This window comes from Rhinolophus hipposideros (genome assembly GCF_964194185.1).
Source record: "Rhinolophus hipposideros genome assembly, chromosome: 12".
NCBI classification, from domain to species: Eukaryota; Metazoa; Chordata; class Mammalia; order Chiroptera; family Rhinolophidae; genus Rhinolophus; species Rhinolophus hipposideros.
Window position 1 is genome coordinate 71,440,000 of NC_138058.1, and position 15,553 is coordinate 71,455,552.

Sequence of the window (15,553 nt, forward strand, 5' to 3'; positions counted from 1 at the left end):
GTTGGTCACCCAGCTGGTGTGTGGCAGAGCCTTGTTCAAGCCAGCTTTTCCAGATAACGGAGCGCACTGTTTCTAGTTCCATGCTACTCTCCCCAGAAAGATGCGAAAGTCGGCGTCTTTGTAAACAGCTTTTCATCTGTAATAGTTGAGAGGATTTCATTATAATATCGATGGAAAGTCAAATTCTGACAAGTTCAGGAATAAATTGCAGATGAGCATGCTGGGGTCCTAGTTAGTACTGAATGGTCTAAAGTGGGGCCTGGGCTAAGTCTGAAGGTGAGTAAAGCCAGGTGGAATTGAAGTTGAACAAAGGTGATGCCCAGGTTTCGCTGGATTGTAGGAGAGTTTGAGGGGTGGCAGAGAGTTTGAGGGGCGGCAAGAGAAAGTTCTTGACCTGTGCTGTCCCATTTGGTAGCTACCAGCCATAGGTGACCATTGAGAACATACAGTGTGGCTACTCTGAATTGAGATGTGCTCTATGTATAAAAGACACACCAGATTTCACAGACACTATATGAAAAAAATGCAAAGTAGATCATTAATTTTTTATATTAATGATATACATTAATATATATTATATATTAAAATGGATTATATATTAAAATGGAAATATTTTGATTATATATTAAATATTGATTGTATATTAAAATGGAAATTATCAATAATATATTAATTATATATTAAAATGGAAATATTTTGGACTAACTGGATTAATGCAATATATTACACTTAATTTTGTTTTTTCAAATGTGTCTACTAGAAAATTTTAAATCCAACATGTGCCTTACGTGTTATTTCTATAGGACAGTGCTGGTCTAGATATGGAGATCTTTTAACAGTTTAGGATGCCGGTAAGGTGCAAGGAATTAAAGGTCAGCCGTGGTGGGCAAGGTGGTGCTTCTCCACCGAGTTCCGCATTGATCTCATCAGAGTGGAGGTGTTTTGTTCTTGTAGTAGTCACAATAGCATTTACCCACCTAATAAGAGGAACAGTCATTCCTAATACTACTCTACATCCAGTCCATTTTCAGATGTCCCTAATTGTCCCCCAAATGCCTTTTTGAGCCCATTTTTAAAAACAAGGATATAATCAAGTTGTGTGTATTTAGTTCCTTTCAATCCAGAATAGTCCCTTCATCTCATCTTTTTTTTCCCCCCTTCTCTGTGACATTGACTTTTCCAAGATCAGGTCAGCAATCTTGTGGAACGTCTATCAGCCTGGATTTGTGTGATTGTTTTTCATGGTCTAAAACGTTGTTTAACTCATTCCTGCATCCCCTGTACTTTTTCTAAAATAGAAGTTAAATCTAATGGCGTGATGCGCTCTAGGCCCAACATTTTGGACAAGAACAATGCCCGGGGCTGCTGGGTCCTCCTGTCAGCTCTCATCCCATTGATTCAGCCCCGTGCCTATGAGGACACGTGGTCACGCTGTGAGGTGACCACCAGGTCTCTTCTCTGCCAAGTTCCATTTTCTGAAAGGTAACAATGTTAAGAGTGCTGTTTGGGACAGAGGCCATGACTTTATTGTCCAATGACCGAGAAGAGGTTAATCAGACAAAACTAGCCAAATAATTTATTTCATGCAATAGCAAGCGCAGTAAGGCAAGTGCCTCAGCTGCTTCTCTGGGGCTTGGATCCAGCAAAGTTGATTCCTGTGTTTTGGGTCTTTCCTTTGCTTCACCATTCCTCCCTTTAATGCTGTTCTGTGTGCTTTGTGCTTGATATTTTAGAAAAGCTAAAATGTTTCTCCAACTTTGTCTTCTCACTTACTCGTTTTGGAGAGATTAAAGCCAAATCACGATGACTCTTTTGTAATGTTTTCTAATACTGAGACTGCTCAGATGCTGGGAAATGGTTCCGCCCTCCTGGCCTCCCTTGGCTCCTGCTCTTCCTGCTCCTTCAGCCGTGTCAGTGTCAGGCAGTGTCTGCAGGTCAGGGCGCCCCAGCAGCAGCGCTGCCCTGCGACTTAGGTGCACATCCGCCTCAAGGTGGTGCTTGCTGAGCTCACGTGTCGCCAAGCCCCGCCCCAGCCCTATGCCATCAGGATCGCTGGTTCCAGAGCCACTGGTGGAGAGGAAGACCTGATTCAGGCCTTCATACTTGTGCAAATTCCCACCTGCCTTTCCATGGCTGTGGAGACTGCCTCTCCTGTTAAGTGTGCAGCAGCCTTTCATTCTCTGTCAGCATCCTCTCCATACAGAGAAAAGAGCTGCTCGGGTCATCTGTCAGTATCCTTGGTGCTCTGGGTAGTAGAGTCCCAGCTCCGGACTTGTCCCCAGGCAGTGTTGATCCCACGGCCAGGAGCGTCCCTGCCTGTCCCCTGCGCGGTTAGCACTCACCGATCGTCCGCCCCAACGATGCCCTGGGTTTTAGTGCAGCACTTCTCAGATGCAGCCGGTGAAGGACCAAGGTTTGATTTTTCCTTTGTTTTCAAATTTCCAGTCCATTGCAGATTGGTACGATACTTTTGTAAAATATAATAAAAACGAACTACTGGAAAAAGGACCACACATTTGGATCTCACTGCAATGTCGAATTGCTCATACAGGTTTCTGAATTTTGCCTTTCCATTTCTGCACTTCCCTGCCAGCCCCGCACCAGTTTTCAGATTGGCGCTGGGAGCACGCTGAGGAGTTCTGGCAGAGGGCACGCTTTCTGATTTCCAACTGTGGGATTCAGTGCATCCTTTAGCACCTGCAGACGACTAAGGATATGTGCGTGTGTCTGGGAGGGCAGCGTTCTGTTAGATCCTCTGCTGTCACACCTGGCTGTACCTTGCACACTGGACTGTGTCCTCCTGGAGATGTGTGCTTTTGATTCTAGGTGCTGATGTCTTTCCTTGCCCTTTAAAATTCATGTTTTTATTGTTGGAACCATAATAAACATCAATATAAAGGAAATTTAAAGGGAAAACCATACATAATTTCACATTACTCTTTTCATTAGAGGAATTCTTGTATTAATTGTGTGTTTGTACATTTTAAATTGTCCTCACACTAGATATATAATTGTCTTTTGCTTTTCCGTTTGACATTGTATTAGAAAGTTTCCGTGTTGCTATATGGAGTTTATATTTGTGCTTTTTAATGGTTTATGACTTGATTGTGCAAGGAGTCTTTTCAGTTGATCTTAATTATTGGAGTTTTAGAGTCCCGTGTTACACCGGTTTTGGAGTCAGAATATCCGCTGCTCTGCTTACGAGCTGTGTGGTGACCTTGGCCAATGCCCTTTCTGAGGCTGCTGCCTGTCTGTGGGTGTAAAGCGCTGGTGCAGTGCTTCACTCTCCTCATCTTAATTTCTGCCCAACGGCCTCTCTATTTCACTGCTTTGATTTGCTGCTTCTTGTTAGGAAATTCCAAGATCCGCTGGCTCTGTGTGGTTGGTTTATTTTCTCATTCATAATTGGTTTCAGTTCTGACCTTCCCCGCTCAGTTTGGTCAGAGGTCAGCTTGTACAATTGTCCATATATGGCCAAGTGAGATCCTCCGCCATTGTAGAAAACAATCCACTGAGTCCACTCTGAATTCTTTTGTGTAATTAGATTAGAGCCTTTTCTGTGGTTTGGTGGCTAGATGTGGCTGTGTTTCCTTGGGAACTTTCAGTGATCAGGTTGAGCCAGTGAGGCTGGGTCTAGGGGATGTCTTCAGCGAGAGCCTCCTTGGTCGTAACATGTCTCTTCAGTCCTCGGAAGGTCGTCTTTAATCACGCCTCCAGGGTCCAGAAGTGGAGGCAGTGCTGCCCGTGAGACGAGGGCAGCGCCTCTGGAAAGCTTGTGTCCTCCCGTCCCCACCTCAGGGAATGTGTTTCCAGAGCCAGAGAAAGCGCCCTGATAGAAAACCATGGGGCTACGGGCTGGGAAAATGTCTCTGATTGTTGTTTTGTTCTAATTTAAACACATATTCTTGTTTTTCTCCACTTCTCTATCTGTTTTGGGATGTTTTCATGGTGCGTACGTGTAGTTTCGTAAGGGCTGGTTCAGCCCTGTCTCCCACTTTGGAGTCCCATGCAAGGTGTGGAGCTGCTGAGACAGACTGCTTTCTGATTAGTAGTTGACCTCATCTATCTCAACATTTCGTTTCTGTAACAAAGTAAATATCCTTTTTACAAGCTTTTGTATTAACAAAAGAACAAAAAATACTTGAAAACAGAATCAAATCGTTGTCCTTAACAGTTGGTGTATTTACTTATGATTATGTGGTCTAACAATCCAAATGTCTTCCCGCTGTGGATTTCTCAATTGTATTTTACAGATAGATTTCAAAAATGAGTATAACTTGGTTGATTTATAAAAATGTTTAAAAACAAGAGCTCTTGGCTTTAATTTTAGCTCTAAAATTTTCCAGCTTGTGACGGGACATCAGTGCCTTTGAGCTTTGTTTTTTGATCTATGAAAAAGGGGTGATGTTAGTTCTCATTTCATAGAGTTGCTGCATGTTCACTAAGAGAATATATGTGAATGTGCTTAGTAAATTTTAAAGGACTCCCCAAATGGGTCTGATTTCAGTTTTATTTAAAGTGCATCGTTCTAGAAGGGGGCCCTGAGAATTGGAGCTGGGAGTTGGGGGAAGAGTAAGTCGCAAATGTGGCAACGACCAGAACAAAACTGAGGCATCTAAATCCTTTGGTTCTGTACCAAAGAGTAAGGGATTCGTAGGTTACTGTGCTTACTCGGGTTACAGAGAAGCCTTTGATGAATGCCAGAAAGTTGTCCCTCACTTCAATTTTGCTTTCTTAAAATGGTGACCCGAGAAGACTGCGTTATTAAGCACTCTGTTAAAATTCCTTCGCGAGTTAATTATTTGGTGTAGTAAGGGCTGTTAGATTCTTTGCTGGTGTAGCTCCACATTATGGTAGCATTTCCCTGAAGTCGTTTTGTTTTCAATTCAGGTGTGACATTTAATTCAAATATTAGGAACTAGTATATGTTGCTGTGACATTTTTTGGGAAATACTTGACGTTGGTTCGTTGATTCCTAATTGAGAGAAGGAAGCCTTTCTTCTTAACTTCCTTGTTAGTATTATGATAGATAGTACATCGAAACTGCATTTTATTTGTGTGTCTGAAGCTTAAAACTCCCCCCCTTAAAAATGATGCCACACTGTATGTAGACCTGAGCACTTTCTGGTGGGAACTGCTCCTTTCCTTGGTTATTTAGTACAGGTCGTCTCAGAAACCTAGGGTGCCCCAGCTGGCAGGGTGAGGGGCTGAGGCCCACGACCTGACTCGCGGATGTCCGGCTGCCGAACACTGTGTTCTAAGCACCTCGGGCATTTCAGAGTGTGAAACAGATAGGAAAGGGTACTTCTCTTTTCCTCATGTGTTTACCTTTGCTTTGTGTTTATTTTTAGGAATGCTTCTTACCGCCAATGAAACCCCCAAGATGGGCATCTATTACATTCCGGTAAGAATACAAATGGGAGTTCGATAAAAATAGCACAAGCAAAGATACTTTATTTTTAACCTGGGCCCATTGAGGGACTTTGGGTCTGCATGTGGCAGTGCAAATTATACACTGCGGACTCACTTGTAGCTTCATTCTGCTTCCTGGAGCCTGTAAAACAACACTTACCCATTCTTTCATGGGAAAGAAACGACTTAATAGGACATTAAAATAGACATGAGAAATTAGTCTTTATTCTTCAGATTTACATGTGTTTTTTTGTTTCCAAGTATTTCAGAATCTTAAACATTCAGCTGTTACTGATCAAGAGGGCAAATTGTAAAATAAAAGTCCTGTACTCGTCTCGTCATCGCACTGTACTTTGTCCCTTAAAAATGAGTGACGTGTAAAACAAAGTATCTTAGGTTGACATGAGCAATGATGACATGCAGTTTACAATCCTCTCCTTTTGTGGTTATTTCTTAAAAAATTCTTCCCTTACATATGCTGGAAGCTTTCCCACCTTCACCTTTTAGTTTATAGTAGGAAAGAAACCTAGTGAAATACAGTCTCCTGAACAGCAAACCGCATAGTACAAAGTTGGCATTAGATTGCTTTACCATCCGCAAACATCTCCCTTTTCTGAGATTTGGGGAGAAGAGAGTGAGGGGTGCTGAGGATCAGGACTTTAGTGGTGAGCTGTTTATAACCACTGTTGGCCTCTAGTTATGAAAATTCTTCATACTTACGATGGTCCTTTTATAATAGCTCAACCACGTGTGTATTCCCACCCTCCACCCCCCAAAAAAAAACACCTGGCCGATGTTAACTTTCTGTGGTTTCAGGAAACTGGTTTGTTGTTGAAAGCGCTTTGAGGTTCCTTTTGGTTGATAATAGAATGAAGGCCATTCAAACAGCAACTTTTCCGAAGGTGTCATTTGCTCCTTTTCCCTGCACTGTCACAGATGCTGCTTCCATATTCCTATCAGTTTATCCATTTTTCCTTGTCTTCATCTGTTCAGTAAGTATTTCTGGATGGCCTCACTGCGTGTCAGGCACAGTGCCGTGTGCTGGCTACATGATAGTGTCTAGGGTCCAGCCCCTGTCCTCAAGGAGTTCACTCTTGGGAATAAAACAAGAAAGCAGGCGGTTTCAATTCAGTGTGATGAGTGCTGAACAGAATTCAGGACTTGAGAGTACTTACGAGGTGCGGCACTTAACCCCGTGTGGGGCCGGGAACTGGTGGGAAAAGTGGAGGGTACCCAGAGAGACCTTCCAGAGGAATTGACTTCTAAGGACAGACGGGAAGGTTGGTGATGTGTACTGGATGCAGAGGGTGGGGTGCAGAATGGGAGAAGGATCTCGGAAGTAGAGGGAACAGTGTGTGCGGATATCAGGGAGAAAGTCTTTTACATGGCTGGGCATTTGCGTGAGAGGTTTGGGGGGAGATCTGAGGCTGAAGAGACGCTCGGCAGCCAGAGCGCAAACTCATATAAGCCAGGTGTGGGACTACAGGGCAGGCAGTCCTGGAACGTTCAAAGGAGGGAGTGGTACGACCAGATTTGCATTTTTGGAAGGATTATTTTGGCTGTGCCACAAGGAGAATGGATTAGATAGGATCTTATCCGGAGGCAACAAGAACAGGCTGTAGCAATCTATTGGAGAGGTAATGGTACCTGTGTTACCTGGACCAGGCCTCCCGTTTTAGTAGTTGGAGCCTTTGGGGTTCTGGGCTAATTTGAGAGAAGCCTGATCTGGCAGGCAGTAATTTCAGAGGTTTATTATCCTTGAGTTGCCAAACGGCACGCCTCAGAAGTGTTCATTGATGGAGACTTGTATAGTTCCCCAGAAATGCCTTCCCTCATTCAGCATTGGTCTTCCCAGTGTCAGCCCCCTTGGGGAATGTTGTCAGGAGAGGCAGAATAAGTCAGCCTGCCCCCAACCTTTACCTCATTCTGGGAGAGGTCTCTTCTCATCTTCTTCCTAGGAGTGCTTACTATGTTTTGATCTTTAGTAACTGCCTGTAAGATGCTAATGTCTTGAATCATAGAGCCTTCGTCCATGTCAAAACTGTCGAATCAGCCAGTGGGAAGGTGAGAGCACTTGAAGACAGGGCGTGAAGGGCTGCATTGGGAGGTCTGCTTCATAAACGAGGACCCGCAGGCTGGAGAGCCCCTTGGTGTGGAGGTGGGGGTTCCTGAATTCTTTTGCAGCAAGGCCATCTTACTGGCTTGTGCTAAGATGGAGGCGATGGGGTGGACTTGGAAGGGTTGTGAAGGTTGTAAAATAGGCCTGGTAATCAATTAGGTGTGGGTAGTAAGGAAGAGGAAAGAACCAAAGATGACTGTCCAGTTTCTCTTGGGTATATATGTGGATGAGGAGATCAGTCCCTGAGTCCAGGAAGAGAAAGGGAGTATTGAAAATTTTCCCTTTGGTATCACGTTCTGCATTTTGTAAAATGACCTTTACAAGGAACAAACACACAACTTTTTTGATTATGCCAACAATGTATGCATAGTTCTATTTATTCCAAGTGTCAACAAAATATAAGAAAATAAAGACCACCATTTCCCAGTTGATATTAGTAAGCATGACTAACATTTGGATGTACTGTCTTTCAGTTATGCTTACAATGGTATGTGTGCAAAGTCATATTTTATATACAAATTTGTATCCTGGTTTCTTCAGTTAGCCATAGAAATATTAATTCTAAGGCATTAAAGGTCCTTAATATATTTTTAGTTATCTCCATTTTAGAGTCTTAGAACTGGAGGAAACCCATTATTCACTTCCGACTCTAAGTCTATTTCTCAGGGCAGGTTTTACGTGCCAAGTAGTAGGGACTCTAATTAGCCTGCGTGACAGGGGCTGGATGCTGGCCAGGTGGTAAGAAGCTGCTGCCATGACAAATGTTAGCTTATCTTATAAGACTTTAATTTCAACTTTCTAACTCAGATTTAACAGAAAACTGAAAAAAATCCACAGCGACAACTCCCAGGTGACCATATGTGTGGGGACAGTGATCGCATACACTATTCTTGTTCAGCCTTGTGCTGAAAATTGCACTTAATTGTCCCTTCCTGACCTACCTTTTTGCCTGCTGCCTTGCAGGGAGTGAGGTTTTTAGGGCCACTGTCTTTACATGGAACCTGCTCTTTGTGATACTCCTTCAAAGCATGGAGAGCCCAGACCTCTGAAAGCCTGTCATTTTTCATAAGATTTGATCAAACTTCCCAAGCTGATATTTAGCACAAAGGTTGACTTGAGGCATACGGAACCAGCGAAGTGAGTATTTAATATGTGATTCATGCCAAATATAGGCGGTTTAGGCTGTGATTTATGTTGACATCTGATAAATCATGTATGAAAACTCTTTTTTCCCCTCTTTGAGGCTGTGCTAAAAATGAAGACAACCAAATGTTCTTTTAGCTTGTTAATTTTTGCCTTTTTTGTACACTTGAACTCTTTATCAATTAAATATAATTCCTGATTTACACACTCTGCCACTTACATATCCCCATAGCTAACGAGTCTTCTGTGACCAGATGGGTTTTCTCCAGCCCTTTTCCCGTTTTCCCAGTGCTCTCCTATTTTCCCTCCTCAGAGACCAGGATCTGTTATTTTGTTTGTTTGCTTTTTAAATTCCAGGACCTAATTCAGCTGCAGTTCCCAAGAATAATGCCAGAAATTGTTTTTCAAATTTAGTTTTCCTCTGGAACGTAATTTAATCTTAGGCTGGTTCTTTATAATTAACACCGTTCAAAACTATGTGGACTCCAGAGGGACGCCAAGTCCCATTTGGCACCCAACCCCAAACCCAGGCAGCGTGGTTAGTATTGTTTCTGCGGGAAATGTTCTGAGTTCCGAACCCTCAGGGTATCAGCGATCTCCTAACACTTCTCACTACCGGATAATTGATTGCTTGCAAACGTGCTAATATATATGCCAGAATATAATTTTTATGTGTAAGATAAGGATCAGTTCCTCTGCTCTGACAATACATTCTAATCAGCCAGATCAGAAAATCTTGGGGTGATGCAATTACTGTGTTTGGGAGTGTTGATAGATTTCCCAAAATACTGCCTTGTCCAAGAGATTTAATGGAGATTCTGTTCAGAGGCTAAACTCTTTCCTGGAAAAATACAAAAGGAGAATGTGAAAGTAAGGGCATTTGGCTTTTGTTGGACCATTTTTGAAACTTGTGCACAAGTTGGCTTTGCATGTAGAGTAGGGTGGACTTACCTGTTTTAAAGACTGGAAACAACACCTTTGGTTTTCTTCCTGTGTGCCCCTGTGCGGTTAATTGTAAGTGCAGTTGCTAGAAGTGCTCTGTATGCTCTTCCCTAAGATTGGGCTTCGCATCCAGGCCTCGACTGCTCCAACCGATCCATTTCCATACGAAGCCTAGATGAGGACTCATTTATGTTGACTAATTTGCTATTTGGAGACCTCCCCAGATACTACGAGAGCTCTTTGGCGCACTCGTGTATGTTGAAATGGCCCTGAATACATCAGTGTCCATGTAGAATCCTAAAAATGATCATCACGTTTTCGTCTACAATGCTCATTTAAGCAGAGAGCTATTAGACATAGTGACAAAAGTAATTTTGTTAGAAATTCCTATTTTATAGTGCCAGTAGCAACATACTCTCTTGGTTTAGAGAGGTAATGCCAGATGCAAAGAAAACCACCACCCAGGGAATTTGCCAGCACGCAAAAGATTCACTGAAAGGAACATAAACTGGACAGGTACGGTAGTTGCTGGAATGTTTTCACATGAAAGGATTTTTCAACGTAATATAAAGAAGGAGAAGCTTTTGAAACACAGATCATTAGAGCAGGAAGGGGGATTTGAGGTCATCTCCTTAATTTACAGGTGAGGAATCAAGTTATTTGTTCAAGGTCAGATGACAAGTTGGTGGCAGAGCTGGGTCTAGAAGGCATTTTCTTCATTCCACATTGCATAGTGTGGAAATCTAAAGAGCTTAGATTTTGGAATTAGTCTGACCTGAATTTGGATATCAGCTTTGCCACTTACACAGTTTGTGACCTTGAATGAGTTACTTACTTGTCTGAGCTTTTGCGTCTTGAACTACAAAAGACACATGATGTTGTGAGGCAGTTGGGTGAGATCGATGCACTTTTCAGTCATTCATCATGGGGCCGCGGCCATGACAGCTGTTCCTCTGATTATTGCTGTCCTACTTTCTTGCAGTGAGCAAAATTCAAGGGGTTCAGTAGCAAAGAGGATTTATGTTTAGCATTATGGGGACATGGACCTATATGTAGCATGTAGAAGAATGTGATGCTAAGCAAAATAAAGATACACTGAAAATGCTGTGACAATATCGTAAGTGTGAGCAAGCAGAAAGATTTCAGAAGTACCATATGGGATTGTTTAATCTGTTACAGATCGTGTGCAATATAGGTTGAGAAAGAATTATTGAATGCCATTGGTTTTGCTGTTAATTACTGAATCAGAAAGCGGTGATGAAATCTGATTGCTAACGTAAGAAATCTGGCTTTTGAAAGTGAAATCCCTTTCCCTCCATTATATCAACAAAGCAAACTTTTTATAGAAAATGGTGAATAAAGACAAGTAAAAGAAAACTCAAACACCTTTCCATCACCCAAAGGCTATATTTTTTCCATTGTTTTAATCAGAAACATTGTTTATATGGTTGCATACCTTGCTTTTTTCCTACTTATTTAATATTCCCCATGTTGTTATGACTCTTGGAGATCATTAAAAAGTGGGTTTTGTGTGTGAACATAAAATTAATATAAAGGGTTTTTTTTTAATGTTTAAATATCAGTAAAAGAAATGAAAAAACCAATGATAGTCTTATTAGAGACATTCTTTCTAATATTTTTGTTATACTTTCCATTTGCAGCTATTTTGGTGACTTGATTAGATTTACAGTGAAACCTATAATTAAGTTCATTTAACTTACATCAGTTTAAATAGAAGCCCTTCAAGGTGTTGGGGCTGGGGGGGGGGGCAGGAAGAGAGAGAAGAGAAGGAGAGGGCAGGAGAGAGGGAAGGGGGGGTTAGAGTGAGAGACCACGTGAGCACTCTCACTCAAGCGTTCATTTCCAATTCTATAGCCACCCAGCCATTCTGCTTTGTGGGCATATGTCCCCCAACGAAACTGGAGGTGGGGAGAGCCTTTCTCAGCGAAGAGAGCTCAGCCGTATTCCCAAAAGCGTCCACTGCATATTACCAGTTATCTTCTCTTCTTTGTATTTAGGAATGTCTAGTTATGTGTCATTCCTGGGAGAATTGAGAAAGCAGTCATTTAATTATTTTTTTTGCGTGATGTGATTGAGATGAGGAAGGCCATTTGGAAGAGGCTGCTTCAACGTGTTGTTTTCTCCAAAAGGTGTTTGTCCCCACTACCTCTCAGAGCGTTACCACACTAAGTGTGATTCCGATCATTTAAGATACAGGGTTTGGGGGTATGACAAGGCCACTAAATGCAAGTCACTCACTGTATCTGGTCCTGTTCCAAAAAATGAGGAAAATGCGCTCTTTTAGACTTAACTGAAGGATGCCCGGGAGGGATTTAAGTTTAATTTAACTATACTCTGTTTCGTGTTATCTGCTTGACTTTAGAACTTGATCTCTATGTAAGAGGTTAAACCAATGAAATGAAACTTCAGAAATATTAAGCACAATGCATAGAGTAGGAAAAGGGAAAATATTTTTAAAATACAGTGAGCAAGTTCAGAATGGGTGAGCTAGAGCTTAGCAGCATCTGTGAAAAAAAGATCTGGGAGTTTTATTCAGCTGTTAATCAAAGGAATAAATATTACGCAAAATGTTGGCGTGATTCTACGTGTGAATGGAGGTAGAGAAGAACCAGGTGGTTTGATGAAGGCTGACGGTCGGAGAAAGCTGAGAAAAGAGTTCAGGCATTTATCGGGCACCATCTGGAGAAAGCATGTTTTTAGGATGTAGGAAAAGATTAAGGTCATGACAGAAAGGCACCTTATATGAGGGGTAAAGAAAATGACGGGGCATTGGACTGAAGAAGAAAATTATCTTTGTTGAAAGTGCAGGAAGAGCTATCAGAATATGGGAAGGAGAGAAGGGCTAACCTTTCAAAAGGTCTAAAAAGACAAATTTGAATGAAAAACACTATTCATTTTAAATTGAGTTCAACTTTGAGTTCAAAGATGCATATTTTTAGATGTCTTGATTCATAATAATGCAAATGGGACATATGCTTAGTCTTGTCCTCCTAGAAAAGCATTTTAAAGGTCAATCCAAGCCAATAAGAACAATCTGGAAAGATAGGACATCTCAGGAAAGGTAAAAGACATAATTTTATGGAGAAAAGACTGTAAGGCACGTACAGGCAGAACCTAGCAGGTAGTGGAAGAGTTAGATTCCAAACTTCGTGTATTTTTATCACCTTTTTCTAATTAACAAAAAGGGAGAGGAATGCAAAGCAGATGTATTTCTTTTTAGTGAGTTTCTTTTCTAACCCAAGCTCACAGCATATCTGTCATAATTGAATTTCATCTTACACATGAAATTGCTTTATAAGGCTTGGTGTTCTGTTTGTAATTTTTCAGTTATATATTCGTAACTATCAAATGGGAAGTAAGGCACAAAAGTCAGGTGGCTAATAAAGTATTTTGTTCTGATACAAACAAGTTGTTTGTGTCTTTACAGAGGGGAAATGTGGGCTTCCTATTTTGATCTAAACATTTTCAGGCAGTAACATAGTATCTGTGGCATTTTTCTCAACAAAGGAAATCCTCTCCATTTCCCATCAATTTATTGGGTCACAAGAATAGCAGACGTACAGAAAGCATGAATGTGTGACACTCAGGAAGTAATTTTCTGAGCATCCTGTCACATTTTCAGAAGTTAATTTCAGTTCTGGCTGGGTAAAAATACTTGTAATTTCCATATGGAAATATTTGATGCACGTATGACATTTTATTATGTTAATGTTTCAAATGGGACTTGTTTTTGTTTAAACAGTTACACATCTGGCATGCCCATCTTCTTGAAAATAAATTTCGACTTCCTGTTCAGATGCTAGTTAGTTTGAATCAGTTATTTACCAAAAGTCTTATCTCCCAACTCTGGCTGGTACCTTCATCTTGGAGCTGACCGTGTTGATCTCTTTGCCATTCTTGTTTTGGACAAGATAGAGTTAGAAGTAAATCTAGTATTCTAGTGTGTCCTCTTGGTGTGGTCACAGAGATGGTGGTGATAGATCCGAGTGTTCACAGCCAAGGACAGGTTTTAGTTTCTGAGTGTGCCAAACTGCTCAAATCACGTGGCAGCTCCATTAATTAATATGCCCCTTACCTACTCTGGTCTTTTTTATTGTGTTTTAATTTTTTTTCTTAAAAATAGAAGGCAAGTTATACAAATAGGCAAGAAATTAAAAGGCCTAGCTTATACAGGAAATAGAATGTTCTAAGACTTGCATTGTCTTTACCTTGATTAAAAGTTCTTAGATCCCAAGAAGTTTGTCTTCTGAGGCCCACGTACTCAGATGAAAGTTCCATGGGGGCCGGACCTTTGTTTCACTTTTGTTCTGTCCCTGTGCCAGAACAGAGTCCGGTATTTCTTAGGCTCTTACTGAATACACGCTGATTTGAAGGAATGATTATTGATACTTCATTTTTTAAAACTTACAGAAAAATTTCAAATATCCATAAAAGTGGAGAGCAGTATAATGACCCTCCCATCTACCCATCCTTTGCTTTAGTAGTATCAGCTTTCCCCTTGTGCTTTTTGGAGGGATGGAGGTGGGACTGGCTTGCATTACTAGCACTTTAAATTGCTATAGAAGGTAATTGTTGAAAGTTGTTAGATGGGAATGAGTACTTGATCTTCACATTGACACTAATCATTTAATATTTACCCTTTTGAGGAACAGAACATTAGTCTTGGTTGAAAGACTTGGTTGAAATGTATAAATGATAGTGGTGAGGCCCATTGAAAGAAAGATTAGATCTGCGTATCTATATTTCTTGCATATTGCATGTATCATGCTTTCATTCATTCATATAATTGACTTTATTTTTTAGAGCAGTTTTAGGTTCACAGAAGAATTGAATGGAACATACAGAGAGTTCCTGTATCCATCACACACGCACACTCACTCACGGGTGTACACCCCCGGGTCCACCATCAGCATTCTGCACCAGAGTGGTACATTTGTTATAATCAGTGAACCTACACTGGCTCGTCATTATCACCCAAAGTCATTGGTATTCGCTCTAGGTGTACATTCTGTGGGTTTGGACAAATGTACCAAGTGTGATAAAAAAAAAATATGGTGAGTGTTTAAATTAAAAAAAAATTATTACAGTAGAAGACACATTGCCATTAATCCCCTCAAAATACTCCCCCTCGCTTTGAACACACTTATCCCATCATTCTTGCCACTTTCTGAAGCAGCTCTGGAAGTCTTCTTTCGTGAGTGTCTTTAGTTGTGCTGTCATGGCTGCCTCGATGTCTTGAATCATTTTGACTTTGGGGAAGAGCCAGAAATTGCATGGGCCAGATCCGGTGAATAAGGTGGATGAGGACACACCATAATGTTTTTATTTGACAGAAATTGCCATATGCCAGAAGTGATGTGTGACATGGAGTGTTGTCATGATGGAGGATGATTTACAGCACACTTTAAAATACACCTGCTCTCAACCATAGCTCACACCCAACTGACTGTACCAAACAAGTTGAGACTTGTACACACTGTTACTAAGGCTGCACACGCTGCTTCCCATATTAAAGATCCTTGCCTTTCCATTGGATGGCACTCGGCAGCAGCATTCACCATATTCTGTGATCACACCTGGTCATATAATGACATGTATCCACCATTGTGTATCATACGGAGTAGTTTCACTGCCCTAAAACTCCTCTTGTGCTCCACTGTTCATCTCTTCCTCCCTCGCCCCCCAAGCCCCTGGTAACCACTGATCTTTTTACTGTCTCCATAGTTTTGCCTTTTCCAGAATGTCATAGAGTTAGAATCATACAGTATGTATGTCTGTTCAGGAAGAGCTCGGGAGGGGCAGGAGATAGTAAACCTAGAGAGGTGTCAGGACCTAACCCTGACTCTTTTGTACCATATTAAAGTTTTGCTTTTTATGATTTTAAGTAGTGTGGCCCCCTTTGAAGTCTTTTATTCA

At 41.4% G+C, this 15,553-nt stretch overlaps 1 protein-coding gene across 1 annotated transcript in view; it reads left to right on the top strand.

Annotated features, from left to right (window-relative positions):
• Positions 1–15,553, top strand: part of NOL10 (nucleolar protein 10) — a 78,253-nt gene that overhangs the window by 25,814 nt on the left and 36,886 nt on the right. Inside the window, exon 13 of the mRNA XM_081069387.1 lies at positions 5,352–5,404. Coding sequence (XP_080925513.1) covers positions 5,352–5,404 — 53 coding nt within the window. The remainder of the gene's footprint in view (positions 1–5,351; positions 5,405–15,553) is intronic.